A 15,942-nucleotide genomic window follows, 5' to 3' on the forward strand; every position below is an offset into this window, starting at 1 on the left:
GAAGTAGGTGGTGTAGATGTATGTATTTCTTTAGGGAGACAAACACAATGATGCACTTTAATGTAAAATGCGTTTTAATTATGACCACAAAAAACACTTTTCGAGCCCTGGCTGGGGGTCTGTCTCTTTGGAAATACAGGAAGAGGCGAGAGGTTGGGCAAGAGAGAAGATGTAAGCTGAGCAAAAGAAGCTGCCTTTGGCTGAGATTGCATCCAATTACAAACATTTGAAGATCCTAACCTACATAAACTACTTCATATCATATGCCAGAAGGAAATTGGTTTCAAGCTTTTGGGTCAAGAAATACTTTAAAAATATTAACAGCGACACAATGCATTTACTACACAATAAATACAGTCTTTGTCAAAAGTTGCTTAAATGTGTATTACTTTTTATATATGACATTTGCTCAAGTCTTTGCTCATTATGAGAGGTGACTTGATGGGTTTTAGTCTGGGGTTCATACACAATCCTAACCACCTATTACTCAATATTCCAAATAATCCTATAAGCCCCAGGAGGTATTGGTCGCTAAATGTATAACGCATGATCTAAAACACAATAATAGATTTACTGATGCGTTTTAAGCTAAAATAAAGCAAAGTACAACAAAACATGCAATACAATTAAGAACTATGGATAAAACTCTAGAAAAAGACTAATTCACAAGAACAGGCACAATTATGCAGCTTTTCCCTCCAACCGTCAACAATTTACTCCATTTCAAGTATAGTCTAGTGCCCTGCCCAAAAACAACCTGACCTTATTTAGTTTTCCTTCTTTGGCTTTTCATTCATCTAATGGTCAAAGATGCTGCTGAGACTGCAGCCAGATGGCCATGTTTTGGAGAGGAGCTGTGTCCCGGTGGAATATGACTGGACCATGAACCTATAGCAAATGAATAAACTGCATAGTGGTTTTGTAAGTGCTTGTTCTTGAACAGGTTGAAGTATGGAGCATCTTTGGTTTCAAGTTTGCAAATTCATTCCCAGGTGTAAAGCTCCTGAAATCACAGCATTGCATATTTTCATGGATTTGATTCAACAATGATTTTTTTTGGAGGTTTTGTATTTTATTGACAAAAAAGGGTTAAAATTCTACATATCATACCATTTTCCTAATGAAAAAAAGATTCCAGTATACTACACTTAATAAGACGCTTTCTTTTGATGTACTTTTATATTTTCGGCATTTGGTATTTAAAACTACACATAAAAATAAGAATATTTACAGAGAAATTGCTCAAGGCAATATAGCTTCTTAGCGATGGTGAGGTGAGTTCTGTCTATTTGCGCTTCCTCAAAACTAGATACATCAGCCCACTGATCAAAGTCATGGGGAAGGCGATCCAGGCTAAGACGAAGGTGTAGCCATAGTTTCCCGTCTCCAACTTCTTTTCCTGGAAGGATGTGCGCTGGGCCGTGTAGATGGAGGCTCCAACCATCACACACAGTGCTGGGAGGGGACAGAGAAGGGAAAAGGACAAAGGCAAAAAGAAGGGCAATTTTGTCATTTTAGATTTTTATCAGGAAAGGTCTAAAATGGATTTGACCATAGTCTCTGAGCCACATCTATCTGAGAGTTAGTTGGAATGTGCGTGTTGGAACAGTTCAGCTGGTGGACATGTAGGCAAAAAATCAGATTCAAATCATTAGAACATTACTACTGTCTTGATTGTGTTATGAAGTGGGATTGGGAGAGCTTCTGTTGATAACTCTGGCAAATGTGTTGGTGTATTCTATGTGTTGGTGTATTTCTGTGATGTGTCTTATGTGTTGTATTGTCGTAAATGACCCCTTGAAAACGAGATGATTTATCTGAATTGGGTTCTCCTATAGAAATCGTTACAAAACAAGTAATTATAATGCAATGGCAGCCTGTAATAACTTCAGTGACTTTGTGTGCTACTTTAAACCGTTGTCTTAAACAGCTGTTTCCCAAACATCGAGAGTGAAGACTCACAAGACAGCAGCTGGATAATGGCAGTGAAGACAAAGCGCTCGCCCTGCTTCAGACGGAAGAGCTGCAGGATGAACACGAAGAAGCCCACACAGCACAAGATAGTGGACAGGATCATAGTCGCCTGCACAGCCTGGAGGTAGCCTGTAGCGGGGGGGGGGGGGGGTGTTACAGTGTGTCTCACTCTGATGTCTCCAAATGAACTATACAGTATACTCATGCCTGAACTCTCACAGAATCCTAGGAGATTCTGTGCACGTGACCAATGGAAGTCAACAAAACAGACTCCTACATTATTGACAGCTTCCTCCCCCCCCCCAGCTCGCTTGGAAACTATGTCCAGCTTTACATAAATCAGTGTGTATTATGCATGACTACAGATTGGCACATACTCATTCCGCATGCATAAGTCATAGGCGAGTGCTACTACTTTTGGATACCTGCTTCAGTGGATGCGCTGTTTGGTATGGGTCCGCAATGCGTGTTATTGCAGATGTACCACAGGTCAGCATAGAGGGGATTCTTCTCTGGTCCAGCAACCCACCAGGCCTAGGAGAGAAGAGAGAAAAGCAGGTCGAGATTAGGACATATAAGATGGTCAAGACAGATAAGAGGAGTCCCAATAGCAGAGGAAGAGGGACAGAGGCTTATAACTTATGCTTTATGCTATTATACTTTATTATACTTATTATATGATATACCATTAAAGGTAAGGCTGCCTGTTTCATACTCACATTGTTTATTGTTGCTATGAATAGAAGAATGGCAGAGATTATGTGGAAGAGGATGATGAAGGCCAGTATTACCAACATGGTGGTGAGAACTCAGGACTAGCAGCGAGGAATCTGGAGACAAAAGAACAAGAAAAGATCCAAACATCCGTCCATGAGACTATTTATATCTACAGAAGACGTAGACTACAGCTGCAAAACAAAACAAAAGACACCGAGTGACTTGTCCTGGAAAATTAAATTTGGCTAAATGCTTTAGAGAAGTGGAATGTATTCCTCAGTCTAAACTAAACACTTTTATGAAAATGTAACCCCCAGATTCTTTCCCTCTCTACTTCCGTAAGCTAAGATTCATGAACCAAAGTAAGTACTGATTGTAGAAGTAACGGCTGCCATGTACAGTAATATGCTTACTTATTGATGTATAAAAATGTTAATACAATAAGCCTGGAAGTTATCTTACGGCCATAGTCTGAGCATAGAGACTGTGGATAAGGTTTTATGATTCAGTTAAGAGACTGGAATAGTTATGTTGATGTACAGTACTTGCTACTGAAAAACACCCAAAGACATATGCTACTCAGCTAGAGGTGCCCGATGCAAGGAGAAATGTACTTTCTCTCTCTCTTTCTCTCTCTCTCCATCTCCCTGATGTGTGCAGCTCTGAGCCGTGGGTCCTCGTGTGTCCCAGGGGAAGGAGGGAGTGAGGGATCCATCCAGAGTGCAGCAGAACGCGCCACACGTTTGTCTGCTTTATTGATGAGGTAACGGTGTGGCAGCGGTAGCACTGAGATAGCGTCTGCTCCTCTTTTCACCAGCGAATACAACCAGTCACGGGCGCAAAGCCCTACGGCATGGACTCAGAGCCCGATGGGCCACACTGTTCAGGACTGAGGACTGAGAACTAACATTCTGAAAACCTCCCTCCCCACCACCACCCTAACCCTCACCTCACCTCACCCCCTATACACACACACATCTCTGCATCACCCAAACCTCCAAATCTTGAGTCATTCTGGAAGCTCCGGGATTTTTTTTTCTTAGTCCCGTGTGTGTGTGTGTGTGTGTGTGTGTGTGTGTGTGTGTGTGTGTGTGTGTGTGTGAGAGAGAGAGAGAGAGAGAGAGAGAGAGAGAGAGAGAGAGAGAGAGAGGCAGAGAAGCAGAGAAGCAGAGTAAGTGAGCGGGACATTAAATATGTGCCCATTCACATTTGCATGATAGCACTTCATTTCCTGCTCTCTGAATCACTTCACCACATCCTGCGACACTAGCCAAATAAAGACCATAATATTGTGTCGTGCAAGTGGCAGCGATAATGGGACTTGAGATGGGGAAGAGAGAGCGAAGGAGCGAGAGGGCATCTGAGTCACTCAATGACTCAGTTCAATACACGCGAGGAAAGAAACAGCTCTCAATGACAGGTCATGGTGCCGCACTCGTCAAACCACTTGACTGGTTATCTCCGGCTGTAACAAGATCATTCCGAATGCGCTGCCTAATCATATGAGAGACATTTGCCGCAGCTCATCCTCCACTTCATTCTCGTCTAATTTCAAACTGGGCTGGAGCCATCTGCTATAAAGATCAGCGCCATTCATAACTGCAGAGCCAATGATTAAGCAGATCAACGTTTTTTCAGTCTTGCCTAACAACAACACAGACAAGAAGCGTTCTCCTCTTCGTGCATCCTCCAGTGACCCCTATGTGAATTCTCTTTGGTGCGCAAGCCAAGATCCACTCCCTAACTACTGTGACAAATGATACCAATGTTAGAGGGTGTTAAAGAGAAGCTTGGCAGCTACAAATGGATTCATTCAAAGCAAGATTCCCTGTTAATGAGTTCCGTTCATGGTAAAAAATTACTCACTCAACACACTACTCAACAAAGCATCATGAAGACTTATGGCTCTGGACAAAAACATTGTCATGATGCTAGTTAATGTGCTTAAGGCAATGAGTGTTAACTAAGACTTCCCTGATATAGACAAAGACCTCAGCAAACACCTGTGAATGCTGCGAAAGTAATGTGTATTCCTCTAGAATAAAAGATTTGACTAACACGGGTCACTAACTGACAGCCTGACAGTATGGCTTCCTGTTTACCAGCCTGCTGAAATCTAAAAGGTGATTTCCGCATGAGACTGATGAGCACATTTTCTGTGTTTGTCCTCAAAACAAACAAGCCTGACTGTGGGAGGATCCCTGTGTGAAATGGGCACGCCCCGTGTTCCCCGTTTTGGCACACGCGTAGCGAGCCAGCCGGCCCAGCCCAGCCCAGCTCAGCCCAGCCTAGTCAGCCAGCCAAGCAGGCATTAAGCTCCCGCCAACATGGAGTCACAATAAAAGCAAAACACATCAGCTGACAGGAAGCAGGCTCCCGCACTGGCCTCCGAGGCTTGCGGATAGAAGGGAAGTGCCCGAAGGGGAGCGAGAGAGAGAGAAAGACAGGGGGCTGAACCGTGGGTGGACATCACACACACACACACACACAGCCAACCGCACTTATCTGGCAACTCAGCGAAGCTCTCTACACCATATCTTTAGTCCAAACCAAATGTATGTGTGGAAGAAGGATGCAGACAACCCCTGGGGTTGGGGGTGAGACCAATCAGAGCTGTGCCACCATCCAAGAGAGCCTTGGCTCCAAGCATTGCTGCTGCTGCTGCTGCTGCTGCTACTGCTGCTACTGCTACTGCTGCTGCTGCTGCTGTGCTTTTTCCTGAAGTGTGAAGTGGTGAGGTGGAGCTGGGTGGGTGGCTGGTTGGTTGGTTGGACGGAGGGGCGGCGGCGTGGTCCCTGCTCCACACATGGTTCTCATTTTCTCCACAGATGCCTGGCCCTGAGACGGGGGTAGGGCGGAGCGAGCGATGGGAGGAGGAGGTGGAGGACGAGGAGGAGGAGGAGAGAGGGAGGGACAGACGGCTGGAAATGGAGGGAAAGGAATCTCCACAGAGGTGGGGAGGAAAACTAACCAAGAAAAGACAAAAGGGAGAGAGGAAGAGAGGGACATAGAGAGAAAGAGAGAGCAAATGAAAACATCCAGAAACCAAACTTTGCTGCTCTTGGCCGATCACTGCTGCACACGAGTTTTCTGGAATGACAGGATGCTAGTGCAGAGGAGCTAGAAATCGGAACTGGATGACTTCACTGGACACAACACTGTCTGACCCTATGTTTGAGTCAGATACAATCTATGGGAACTCGAGACAAGTTCAATACTTCCCTTTTTTGGATAGATTGTCAAGCAGTCCTGCAAGTTTTCACTTATTTTGACATTCTCCAGTGCACTCCGCCGTTGGTGCTGTATCTTGAGGGCCTCACAACAGAAACACTGTTCTCCATAGATCTTGGCGATACAGAGGTCCCATTGGAGCTTGCCTGTGGTGGTGGGGGCATGTTGCTTTAAGTCAGCTAAAATGTAAAGGCAATTAAAGAAAGAGGCCCATGGAAACGCAAGAAGCCCACGTTCACTTTCACACATTTTCACACCCTGACTAACACAAACTCAGTCCCGGATGTGTCTTATCTCCTGCACTTGATTGTGTGCACACACCCTAAAGGAACAAGCGGTCATTGTGGAGTTTTTTTTCTTCTTGCGGCTGTTGATAAAGAACGTGAAAAAAGACGGCTTTATGGACAATTCCACACAAGTCTCACAACACATAACAGCTGTGTGCCAATGCTCACCCATGCATTCTTCAGATAAGTCCCCTGTTCTTAAAGCATGTATTACATGGGATATCTCATGTCATCTCTGTGCCACCACACTGGGAAATATCTCCTCGCCGCGACCAGATTCTGAGAAGCACACATGACTTGGTCTCACTCACACAACGCACACAGCATTGCCCTGATGTAATCGTGACAAATAACCACAATTGATTGCAATATGCCGGCAATTAATTGCCAATGTAAACGGCCCCTGTCACCCAGCGCAGTAATTGACTCGCAATTACATTTTATGATGAATGAAATTAGTAGGGCCCGTCCGTACATCAGAGTCAATCACCCACCCACTGTGGACCCTTAAGCTCCCACACATCTGCAATGCAGCTGCTTTTGTTCATAAGAAGGTGGGGGGACAGGAAGGGGTCATTCCAGCTTTTAGTTGAGCCCCGTAATGGGGTAGGGGGCTATGGATCCTTTAAAAGTTAATGTGCGATGGAACATGAAGACCAGTGAGCGTTTGTCTTGGAAAAGGGGGCAGGATTACGCTGTGCTGTAAAGGGCTCCCTATCTGCAAGGCTGTGGTTTGGTAATGACAGTTGAGTTTCCCTCTCGAAGGTTTGTGGACCTATAAAATATCATTAGCAAATGAATTGGAGTCAGCTTTTTAGAGAGAGCTGCTGCTACTGCTGTTACTGTTACTGCCCCCCCCTCTCTCTCTCTCTCTGCCAAACAACCTCATCTTGGTTCCCGCGAAGCTCGATGGAAAACGCTGACTTGAGTTTCACTTTTTTAATGTCTTTAAAACAAAGCCACAGTCGCCAACATGCTTCCAAATCAGCCACTGTTGAAAACAGACACTGCAGTCATGGAACAAATGATGGAAAAGCCAAAGGGAAAACTCCACGCTGCAAACGCCACCCTGCAAAGCTCCGTCTGTGGCTTTTAGAGAAAGAGAGAGAGAGAGAGAGAGAGAGAGATTTACATGTGTATATGTGTTATGGGCAGTCAGTGTCTGCCTCTCATTCACTCACTCACTCTTGCTCAGAGTTCTCCCTCTTAGGTCATGTGCCTGGTGCAACCCTGTTTCCAGCTGCTTGATTGACAGCTTTCTACTCAAGTCACGTGACTCCCAGGGTACAACCTTTCAAAAGGCTCTTGCTTTATCTGTGTGTGTGTGTGGAGGGAAGATAAGTGACACTTTAATATCAGACCGTCACTATAACAAGAATATCATGTTGCATCATTTATGTTATTTACCTCAAACCACGTGGCAGATATTTACATCTAACAACTCGTGTTTCAGTGAAGCGATACATTCCGCCTGTACTCAACAGCACATACATGCAGCTCCCACTGTGTGGTGACCTGCCTGGGACCCAAGAGGTAAACCACAGTTAAACCTTAACAGTGTGATTTCTTACTCTGCGAGAAGCATTGGTATGAAAAAGAGACTGATGAGGGAGAGAGAGAGAGGGGGATCCAATTCAGCCTGAACAGTGGCCATCACACATCCATCACTCCACACAGGAAACGTGTCTTTGACTCGGGGCCAGCGGCTGGACGGCTGACGATGCGCTCTCGTTTGCCTCTGGTATTTCCTCGTGAGCTTCACGGTCGGAGCTGCAGTGTGCTGCTGCTGCTGCTCACTTACAGGTCTCAGGTCTGCTGCAAATGCACAGAGCTGTACGTTCCGGAATGCAGCAGTCCCTGAGCTGAATCTGTTCTGGAGTCAGCTACCATACAGGTCAGAAGTTCACAAGCCTGCCTGCCTGTCACAGCAGTTGCTCCAAGCTGATTGATCAGCTCATTTTTGTCATGGTTGCCATTGTTGTCTTGGAGGTCTGTTTTAGTTATGATTACTTAAAGCTGTGTGTGTTTATTTAAAAATGGGTGACCCCAAATTAACCCCTCTTGTCCAACTATTTGAAGCAAATTTACACACCACTTATAACCTCTGACTATCCTTTTCCAAGGCCATTGAAAGCAGCTTCCCCAACAACCTGTAGCAGGCCTTTTGCATGAGCCTTATCAGTGCCGGTTCAGACCTCCATAAGCCTTAAGTAAAATCCTGCTAAGGGGCCCTCCTACCTGAACTCTGAGGGCCAAAATGTAACTTGTTGCAGTTGTATCTAAACCAATAAAGCTTGACTGAAATAGGCTATTGTAAAACCATTTACTTGTTTTGGAAATGTATGGGCCACTGATTAGCTCACCGATCAGTTTAGATGGGTCCTCGCATGTTTCTGCTGAAAAACTGCTAGTTTCATCTTGAGCATATTATGAACGTATTTAAAGTGAGGATTCACTTCCCTGTTAGGCTAGGCCAGCAACATGGGGGAGACGCGGAAGGGGGCCTTCATTTAACTTGCGGGGCCCTATGCAACTTCTGTAGTGTATAGGGAAATCCGGCCCTGAGCCTTATCTCTACATTCATGCCATACATAAACACTACAAGACAAGAACAGCCAAGACAAGTACCCAGGTACTACTCCACACAAGCAATTTACAACCAGCCTCAATCCTATAACTTCACCTATGTTTGTGTAAGCGGAAGTTAGAGAAAGTTAAATGGCGACAGAGAGATGCGCGTGGGAGCATCCCTGCAGGATTCTCCATCTTCCTCGTCTGTCACGGACAGGATGGGAGGATGGAGGTTGCAGATAAGGTTTTCTGGCACTGATGTTGCACATCACTGGGGCCACTCTGACTACAAGCAAGACCCATCTGCTCTGCAGGGAGGAACGCGCTGGCGGGCCCCCAAACCCGCAGACAATGATTTAATTACGATCAATATTCCCCGACACAGAGCAATCTTTTAAAAAGCCGCAGATATCTCGTAATGCATTTACTTTCATTTCTGCGTCTCATTGTAAACAGATGTGCCACACAAGGAGGGAGGACAACAGTAGCGACGGAGCTCCAGCTTTCTTCTTTTTTTTTGCTTTCTCCTTTTTTCGTTCAAGGTGTTTGTAGGCAGGGAGCCGGCGGCTACTTTTCAATTTGCCGTGTCAAATTGATGAAAATGTCCCTGCGGCACTCATCTTGGAAGCATTCTGTCAACTCTAATATTCTTCCTCCTCTCTTTCCGTCTCTCCTTCATTCAGTCTCTCCAGTTTGAACAATATATATACACCGGTATATATATATATATATATATATATATATATATATATATATATATATATGTATGAGAGAGAGAGAGAGAGAGAGAGAGAAAACAAACAAACAAAGCAAAGTAACATTCAATCTCAAAACTGTGATAGCCATTTTTCTTTGACAGCCCGTTCTTTGTTTCAGGCAAGACTTAGACAAAGGGCCATTTCAGTGCGAGTGGGGCTGCTTAGAGATGCCATGCCTGAGCTCAACACTGAGATATTTATACGGGCTTGTTTTTACTGCATAGGCGCAACTCCAACCACGCTTTAACACATTATTACTGTGGATGACTGGCCTGGAAGTGGAGGGTGGTGGCAGGATGGAGGGTGCAGTGGGGACAAACCTTGAAAACTTTCAGTCCAAAAGGAAAAATCAAGACCTTCGTTTTGTGCTGTTTGGGATGTGCCCCCCCCCCCCTCCCCTCCCACCCTCATCCTTGTTTGCCTGTGTGTGAAACACAACCCATCCTATACGCCATCATTTGTGTATGCACAACAATGGCAGTGGCAGTGACTTTATTTTTAGAGAACACACAAAGGCCAAAAGTTCTTCCCTGGCATCAGTCCAGTGGAAGGGGAGTTTTTTTTTTTCAAGAGCCCTGTGCTGTTCTGGGTACAGTCCAAGAGAACAATAAGCCCCACCCTGTGCCTAGCCTTGCGCTGCACTGCTCTGCTCTGCTCTCCAGCAACTGTAACCCAGACAGGCCAGCTGAGCTGCGACTGACAGACAGGCGGCAGAAGACTAAGTGGGAAGGAGAGGAAGCACCCTCAGTGAACAAGAATGCTGTGTCAAACAGGCATCCCAAACTCCAGCCCCGAGGCAGTGACTTGGCGGACAAAAGGCTCAGACTAAAAGAGAGAGAGAGGTCTCAGACATTCACACAGAATGATGTGATGAACAAAAGATAAATGTTGCTTAAGTAGTGTTCTGCCTCATTAGTCTTATGGATCAGTAGTGTTGGCACAGACAGACAGACAGACAGCATCTATCTGAGGGACTCCTCCTACTCGCTCATTCATGACCAGGCAGAGAGGGAGGATGACGGGGCTGTTGGGGTCATGACCCCTGTGAAGGGAATTCCTACAGAGTGTCTATTTCACAAGCACTACCAGACATGTTCACATACACAAAGACACACACACATATATGTATGTGTATATATTTAGTTTTTTAAACAATAATTTGTATGCTCTTTGTGTGTTGTTGATTGGGAAGTAAAAACTATTCATGTCATTTTTTAAAGCATGCTCATTTTGCAGCATTTCTTGTTGCCAAAGATGGCAAAATGTTTTGCGAAGCACGGCACTCATGCACACCACCCCTCCACACAAACAGAGAGAGAAAGAAACACACACACGCACACCTCCACTCTCAGTAGTCATCTCGCTAGCTGCCTGCTGAGTTTAAAGCCTATCACCTAAAGCCTGGCAGCCCTGCACAGCTTTCATCTCCAAGGCATCTGCCACCAGAGGGTTGGACGTTCGGAAGTGTGAGCCCGCTGAAGGTTTGTACTACTCACTAAACCCCCCCCACACACACACACACACTCCAACAACCCTCCACCCCAAGCGCTCACCCCACAGAACAGCAGAGCCCACAACCGACTAATTCAGCAGACCGGCACCAGGTCAGGGCCAGTGCAGAGCCATATGCTAGCCGGGTCTGGTTCTGGTGCTCGTTGCCATCTGGGCAGGTGCTGCACAGACGTGACTGAGCCCAAAGAAAAAAAGAAAGGGAAAAAAAAAACTAAACACACACACAAGAAAAGAAACCATGAATGCCCCACAGAGGCGGGTCTGTTTCACGTGGCCAACGCCAATCTCCCCTCTATCTCACACTTGCTGGGTCCCAGCCAAGTAACTTTCATCTCTGACTAGAGAGCCTTCACACAGAGAGAGAAAGAGAGAGAGGATGTTTTTTCCAGCTTATGGTCCGTCCCTATCGAACAGAGAGGAGCGAGAGCAAGAGAGAAGAAGCGAGGTGTGTTTATGTTTGCTAGAGCTCTCATTTGCTGAATCAGCGAAACGCAAGACTAAACATTTTGGGTTTATTTTGCTCAAGAGTGCGATGGGCCGCCAGGGGCCGAGGCGCTCCTTGATCTACGGCCTCCTCAGTGGCTGCTTGGCGTTCGCTCCGATCGCTTTATGCAAGGAGCAGATGCCGCAAGAGCGCATTGCATAGTAGCGCCAACAACTGACCAGGTTTATGGAGAGCCTAATAGCAAAGCCATATGTGTCTGTGCTCCTCCTAAAAGTGTGCGAGTGTTTGTGTCAGCCCTCAACCAGACACCACTACCCCCTTTGCATTGTAGTCTTACGGTGCAGTGCACTAGTGAGTGACTGTCTCCTTTCACTGTGTGTGTCTTTCCTCACGTCTGAAAGAGGAAGACAAATACCTCCTCCCCATACACAAACACACATCAACATGAACGTGTCTGCAGTGCGGTAAGATTGTTTGAAGATGCTGTCCTTGCCCTTCCCCCTAGTGTATACAGTACATAACATATGGACGTCTGTGTGGTTATTTGAAGTCATGTGCATGTCTGTTCTTGCTTCTCTACCCCTTTGTATTTTACTGCCCCCTTTTAACATGTTTGTGTGTATGTGTGTGTGTGTGTGTCAGCCTGTCTGACTGCTGGCAGACAGCATTGAGGCTGCCTTGACCCGGCGGGCTGGGATCGTGCACGTGAGCAGCAGTTCCACCTCCATGCGGTTCTGAATCCAACAAACGTTTGCAAGACATCTGCAATTTATCGCCTCACTCATGGGAACCACACAGGCTGCCCAAAACACACTGTGCCAGATTAAAGAGCTCCAACTTTCAGCTTCTCTCTCTCTGTCTCTCTCTTTCTCTCTCTCTCTCTCTCTCTTTCTCTGTCTTTCTCTGTCTCTCTCTTTCTCTCTCTGTCTGTCTATCTCTCTCTCTGTCTATCTCATTCAATCTCTATCCAATTCTATCTGTTTATTTAAGACCACTGGACACTGTACTATATTTTTATATAGCCTTAATAAGTCACACACAGACACACACACAATTTAGCCACCATGTAAAGAAATGACGAACACCAACTGAGAGAAGCCAAGGGGTCAGGCAGGAGAGAAACAGAGAGAATGCAGAGGAGTCTGCAGCACATGACCATCTGTCATCACCTGTTCCACTGAAATGCTGTAATGTGTGACTCAGATAAAAAAAAGACATTGAATTACTTTCCCTTTCTTCTCCACCTCCTTACACACACATTCATACAAACACACGTGCACACACACACACACCCTTGTGACCTCTGTTCCATGTTCATTAACAACAGATGGGTTGTATCCACATTCTTTCTCTGACTGGCAAAAACAAACTCGAACTGGTTGACACAAACTTTAGAGGACACAAAAGAGAATCCAGACTTTGCTTGAACTTCCCTTCCAGTGTGCTAGCATTCATGCTCAACACTGAGCTTTGGAGAGTGAGCATTCAGTCTCTCAATGAAGCTCATAGTGTTCAGGGGGCGTCAGTAAGTGCTGGTATGGCTCTAAGGTATCTCACAGCAACATATCATCACTCTATTGTCTGATGGGGAGAAAACCAGTCACCGGCATGCTATCCTGAGATCTGTTGTGAAAGCACAAAACAAGACAAACAGAATGACAAAAAAGAAAAGCCAAAATGCCTGCATTTTCCTCGGGCCCGGTCTTTGCTCTAGCGGAGTCAACCTCCCCCCCACCACCACCATACTCACACACACACACAGAGAGTATAAAGACAACAGTGGTGATCAGGCCCTGAGTACATTGGCTGCTCTGCTTTGCCGTCAGCTTTTAGAATCACAAAAGGGCCGCAAGCTCAGCCTGGCTCGCAAATAGAGGGAGAGGCTCTTTCCTGATCCGAACGTTGACAAGCCCCCTATTCTGCCCTGACTGGCCAGGCGCAAAACTCGCCACCTAATCTCAAAAAGCCCTGCAAGCAGCACTTTTATGCGTGAGTATGCCTTTCGCTATGCCAATGGGAGGTATGATTTCACTCTTCGCTGTTTTTTTGTTATTTTTTTTTTTTAAAAAGAAAGGGTGTGTAAGTTGGGGGGACTCGTGAGCACGAGTTTCACATAAACCAGAGAACACAAAGACAGAACACTTAGTGAAGTGGCGTGATGGGGAGTTGAAGAAAAAGAAAAATCCCACACATCACACGTGTTTAGAAAATGGAAAATTAACACATGGAAAATCAGAGTCTGCCTATTAGCTCATGTGAGCCATTGGTCATTTAACTGGCTACATGTCACTTCTACGTTTGCCATCCGCCCGATTTCACAGGGAATTGCAGCTATTTTCCAATGCTGGCTAAAAGGCCTCTCTCACTCTCATATCTCCAGGGATGCTCTCAGCAGCAGAGTCAGGATCAGAGTTAAGGCCTATCTGTGAGTGGCTCTCGGGTAATGTCTGGGATAAAATGCCACAGAGGCGAGAGGAGCAGGAAGAGACGTGCGATGCAGCATAAATAGTGACACCTATGGAAGCACACACGTAGCATAAGGGCCCTCGAGAGATTTCCCTCCAGCAGCCGCTAGTCAGGGCCTGGAAGCCTGCCAGCTGAAGATACAATGAGCTGCTGCCACACAACCTAGGGATAAGCATCAGGCCGGCATGCCGGACCGTCGGATTGAGTGCCCATAAATCACACTAAAGAGGGTCGTCCAGGGGAAAGAATAAGTGCTCCTTTATCCCTCGCTTTCTTTGCTCCTGCCACTTTTTTGTTTGTTTGTTTGTTTCTCAATGCTTGTTGTGAACGTTCGTTTTCTGCCTATACTGTAAGTGTGAGAGAGACAAGAAAGTAGTCTGAGGCAGAGCACAGCATGCTGCGTGGTTTGGTGTGGATCGTGGCGGCCATACTGGCTTTTGTTTGTGCACTAATCCCAGAGGAGCCAGGCCTCCGGAAATCCACGACGCTGCGAGGGCGAGACCACTCATGAAAACACAACACGACTCCCCAACCCCCAACACTCACTGCACACATGTGCCAGAGAGACAGAGAGAGGGATGGAGAGAGAGAGATAGATGGAAAGAGAGGTGACCACCTCACAAACAAGTGAACAATGATGATACAAGAAAGTATATCAGTAGAGATTTTATAGCCTATAATAACTTTTTGACATTTTTTTGTTTGTTTGTTTGTTTGTTTACACAAACGGGTCACAAATGAAACTGAATTGCATCTAATGTGCTCTGAAACCTATTAATTCACCCACACAAAACACATGGTTGAAAGAGTCTACAGGTCTATGAAAAAAGAACACATGCACTCATGAAGTCAATTAACAAAGGGCAAATGGGTAAACAAAACAAAGCTGTTTACTGAATGTTGGCTTTGCCTCATTGAGTTTGATCACACCACTTACTATGACGACCTTGTAAATTGACACCAGGGGGCGTCATACCAGACACCAGGGGAAGAAAAAGTTCATGTGGTAGGTAAAAGTTTGAACTCCGACTATTTCTCCACTAAAGTAGTCTAGACAGTCGATTTACGTTGTTTATTATAGCTCAGCCAGATAGTTATTCGAGCTTATTGCTCTTTCTTTAACAAAAACACTCAAATGACAACACAGTATTCTGATGACGCCTAAATAAACACTTTAAATTCCTCAATCTAATATTAGTTTCACCAGACACTGCAAACTATAAACACAGCACCAGACAAATTCCTATTGCTTCGGTGGTTCAATTAGCGCCATCAGCGCGCGCGTCCCACACGCTCACGCAGTTGACAACGCCCCTTTCACCGCACGCTCTGAAAACTCCAGGCAACCTCAAACTTTTAATACCACACAGGAAACTATGCCAGGCTTCTCGTTAAGCTTTTGATATAGTAGGCTAATATTCATCTCTAAAGTAGCTTATCCAAAAAAGTAAACGGTCACTAACACACTGTCTAGTGGCTGCCTATTCCAGGCGCAAAATAAATTAAGTATGTTGAGTAAACAAATAATTAATACTTACAGATTAGAAGAATTAAAGAATTCAGAGTATGGCCTTCTTTTGGTCAAAGTGGTAAGACGTGGAGCCTGAATGATGTGTAGTGAGTAGCCTAGAAACGTGACCAGGGGCAGGGAGTACTGTAGTAATAGTGAAATGAGCAAAAGTGTGGGGCTCCTCCTCTCCCAAATTGTTCCTGCCCAGTACTGGGTGTGGTCTGGAATTTAATACTTGTTGTGCTGCAGATGGAGAGGTGGGAGGGGATTGGCAACAAACCAGTTGGTGTGTAAATGCTATTCAGAGTGACAAAGTGATGGAAGAACGTGTGTGAGACCTTGTGAAGTATGCTTATCTTTGCACATTTTTTTTTATCTTCTATTATTAAAACCATTCCAAAATATTTAATTTTATGAAGTGTCAAAACTGCGTATATTTACATGATAAGGTTCCATGTTATATTGTGAGCT

The 15,942-nt window shown here is 45.4% G+C and overlaps 1 protein-coding gene across 1 annotated transcript; it reads right to left on the minus strand.

Annotated features, from left to right (window-relative positions):
- Positions 1 to 56: 56 nt before the first annotated feature.
- emp2 (epithelial membrane protein 2) lies at positions 57 to 15,616 on the minus strand. Its single transcript, XM_048244982.1, has 5 exons — positions 15,500 to 15,616; positions 2,694 to 2,804; positions 2,400 to 2,508; positions 1,963 to 2,103; positions 57 to 1,455 (listed from the first exon to the last, which is right to left on the minus strand). Exons 2-5 carry the CDS (start codon positions 2,769 to 2,771, stop codon positions 1,286 to 1,288), a joined length of 498 nt encoding a protein of 165 aa, XP_048100939.1. The 5' UTR covers positions 2,772 to 2,804; positions 15,500 to 15,616; the 3' UTR covers positions 57 to 1,285.
- Between the last annotated feature and the right edge of the window lie 326 nt (positions 15,617 to 15,942).

This window comes from Alosa alosa, chromosome 6 (assembly GCF_017589495.1).
Source record: "Alosa alosa isolate M-15738 ecotype Scorff River chromosome 6, AALO_Geno_1.1, whole genome shotgun sequence".
In the NCBI taxonomy this organism is placed as follows: Eukaryota; Metazoa; Chordata; class Actinopteri; order Clupeiformes; family Clupeidae; genus Alosa; species Alosa alosa.

What these genes read in the sequence shown, in the direction of transcription:
- emp2 (XM_048244982.1), bottom strand. Translation starts at nt 2,771, where the DNA reads ATGTTGGTAATACTGGCCTTCATCATCCTCTTCCACATAATCTCTGCC. An exon ending in TCATAGCAACAATAAACAAT is followed by an intron (nt 2,509 to 2,693) that starts GTGAGTATGAAA and finishes CTTCTCTCCTAG; the next exon opens with GCCTGGTGGGTTGCTGGACC. An exon ending in CATTATCCAGCTGCTGTCTT is followed by an intron (nt 1,456 to 1,962) that starts GTGAGTCTTCAC and finishes GTCCCCTCCCAG; the next exon opens with CACTGTGTGTGATGGTTGGA.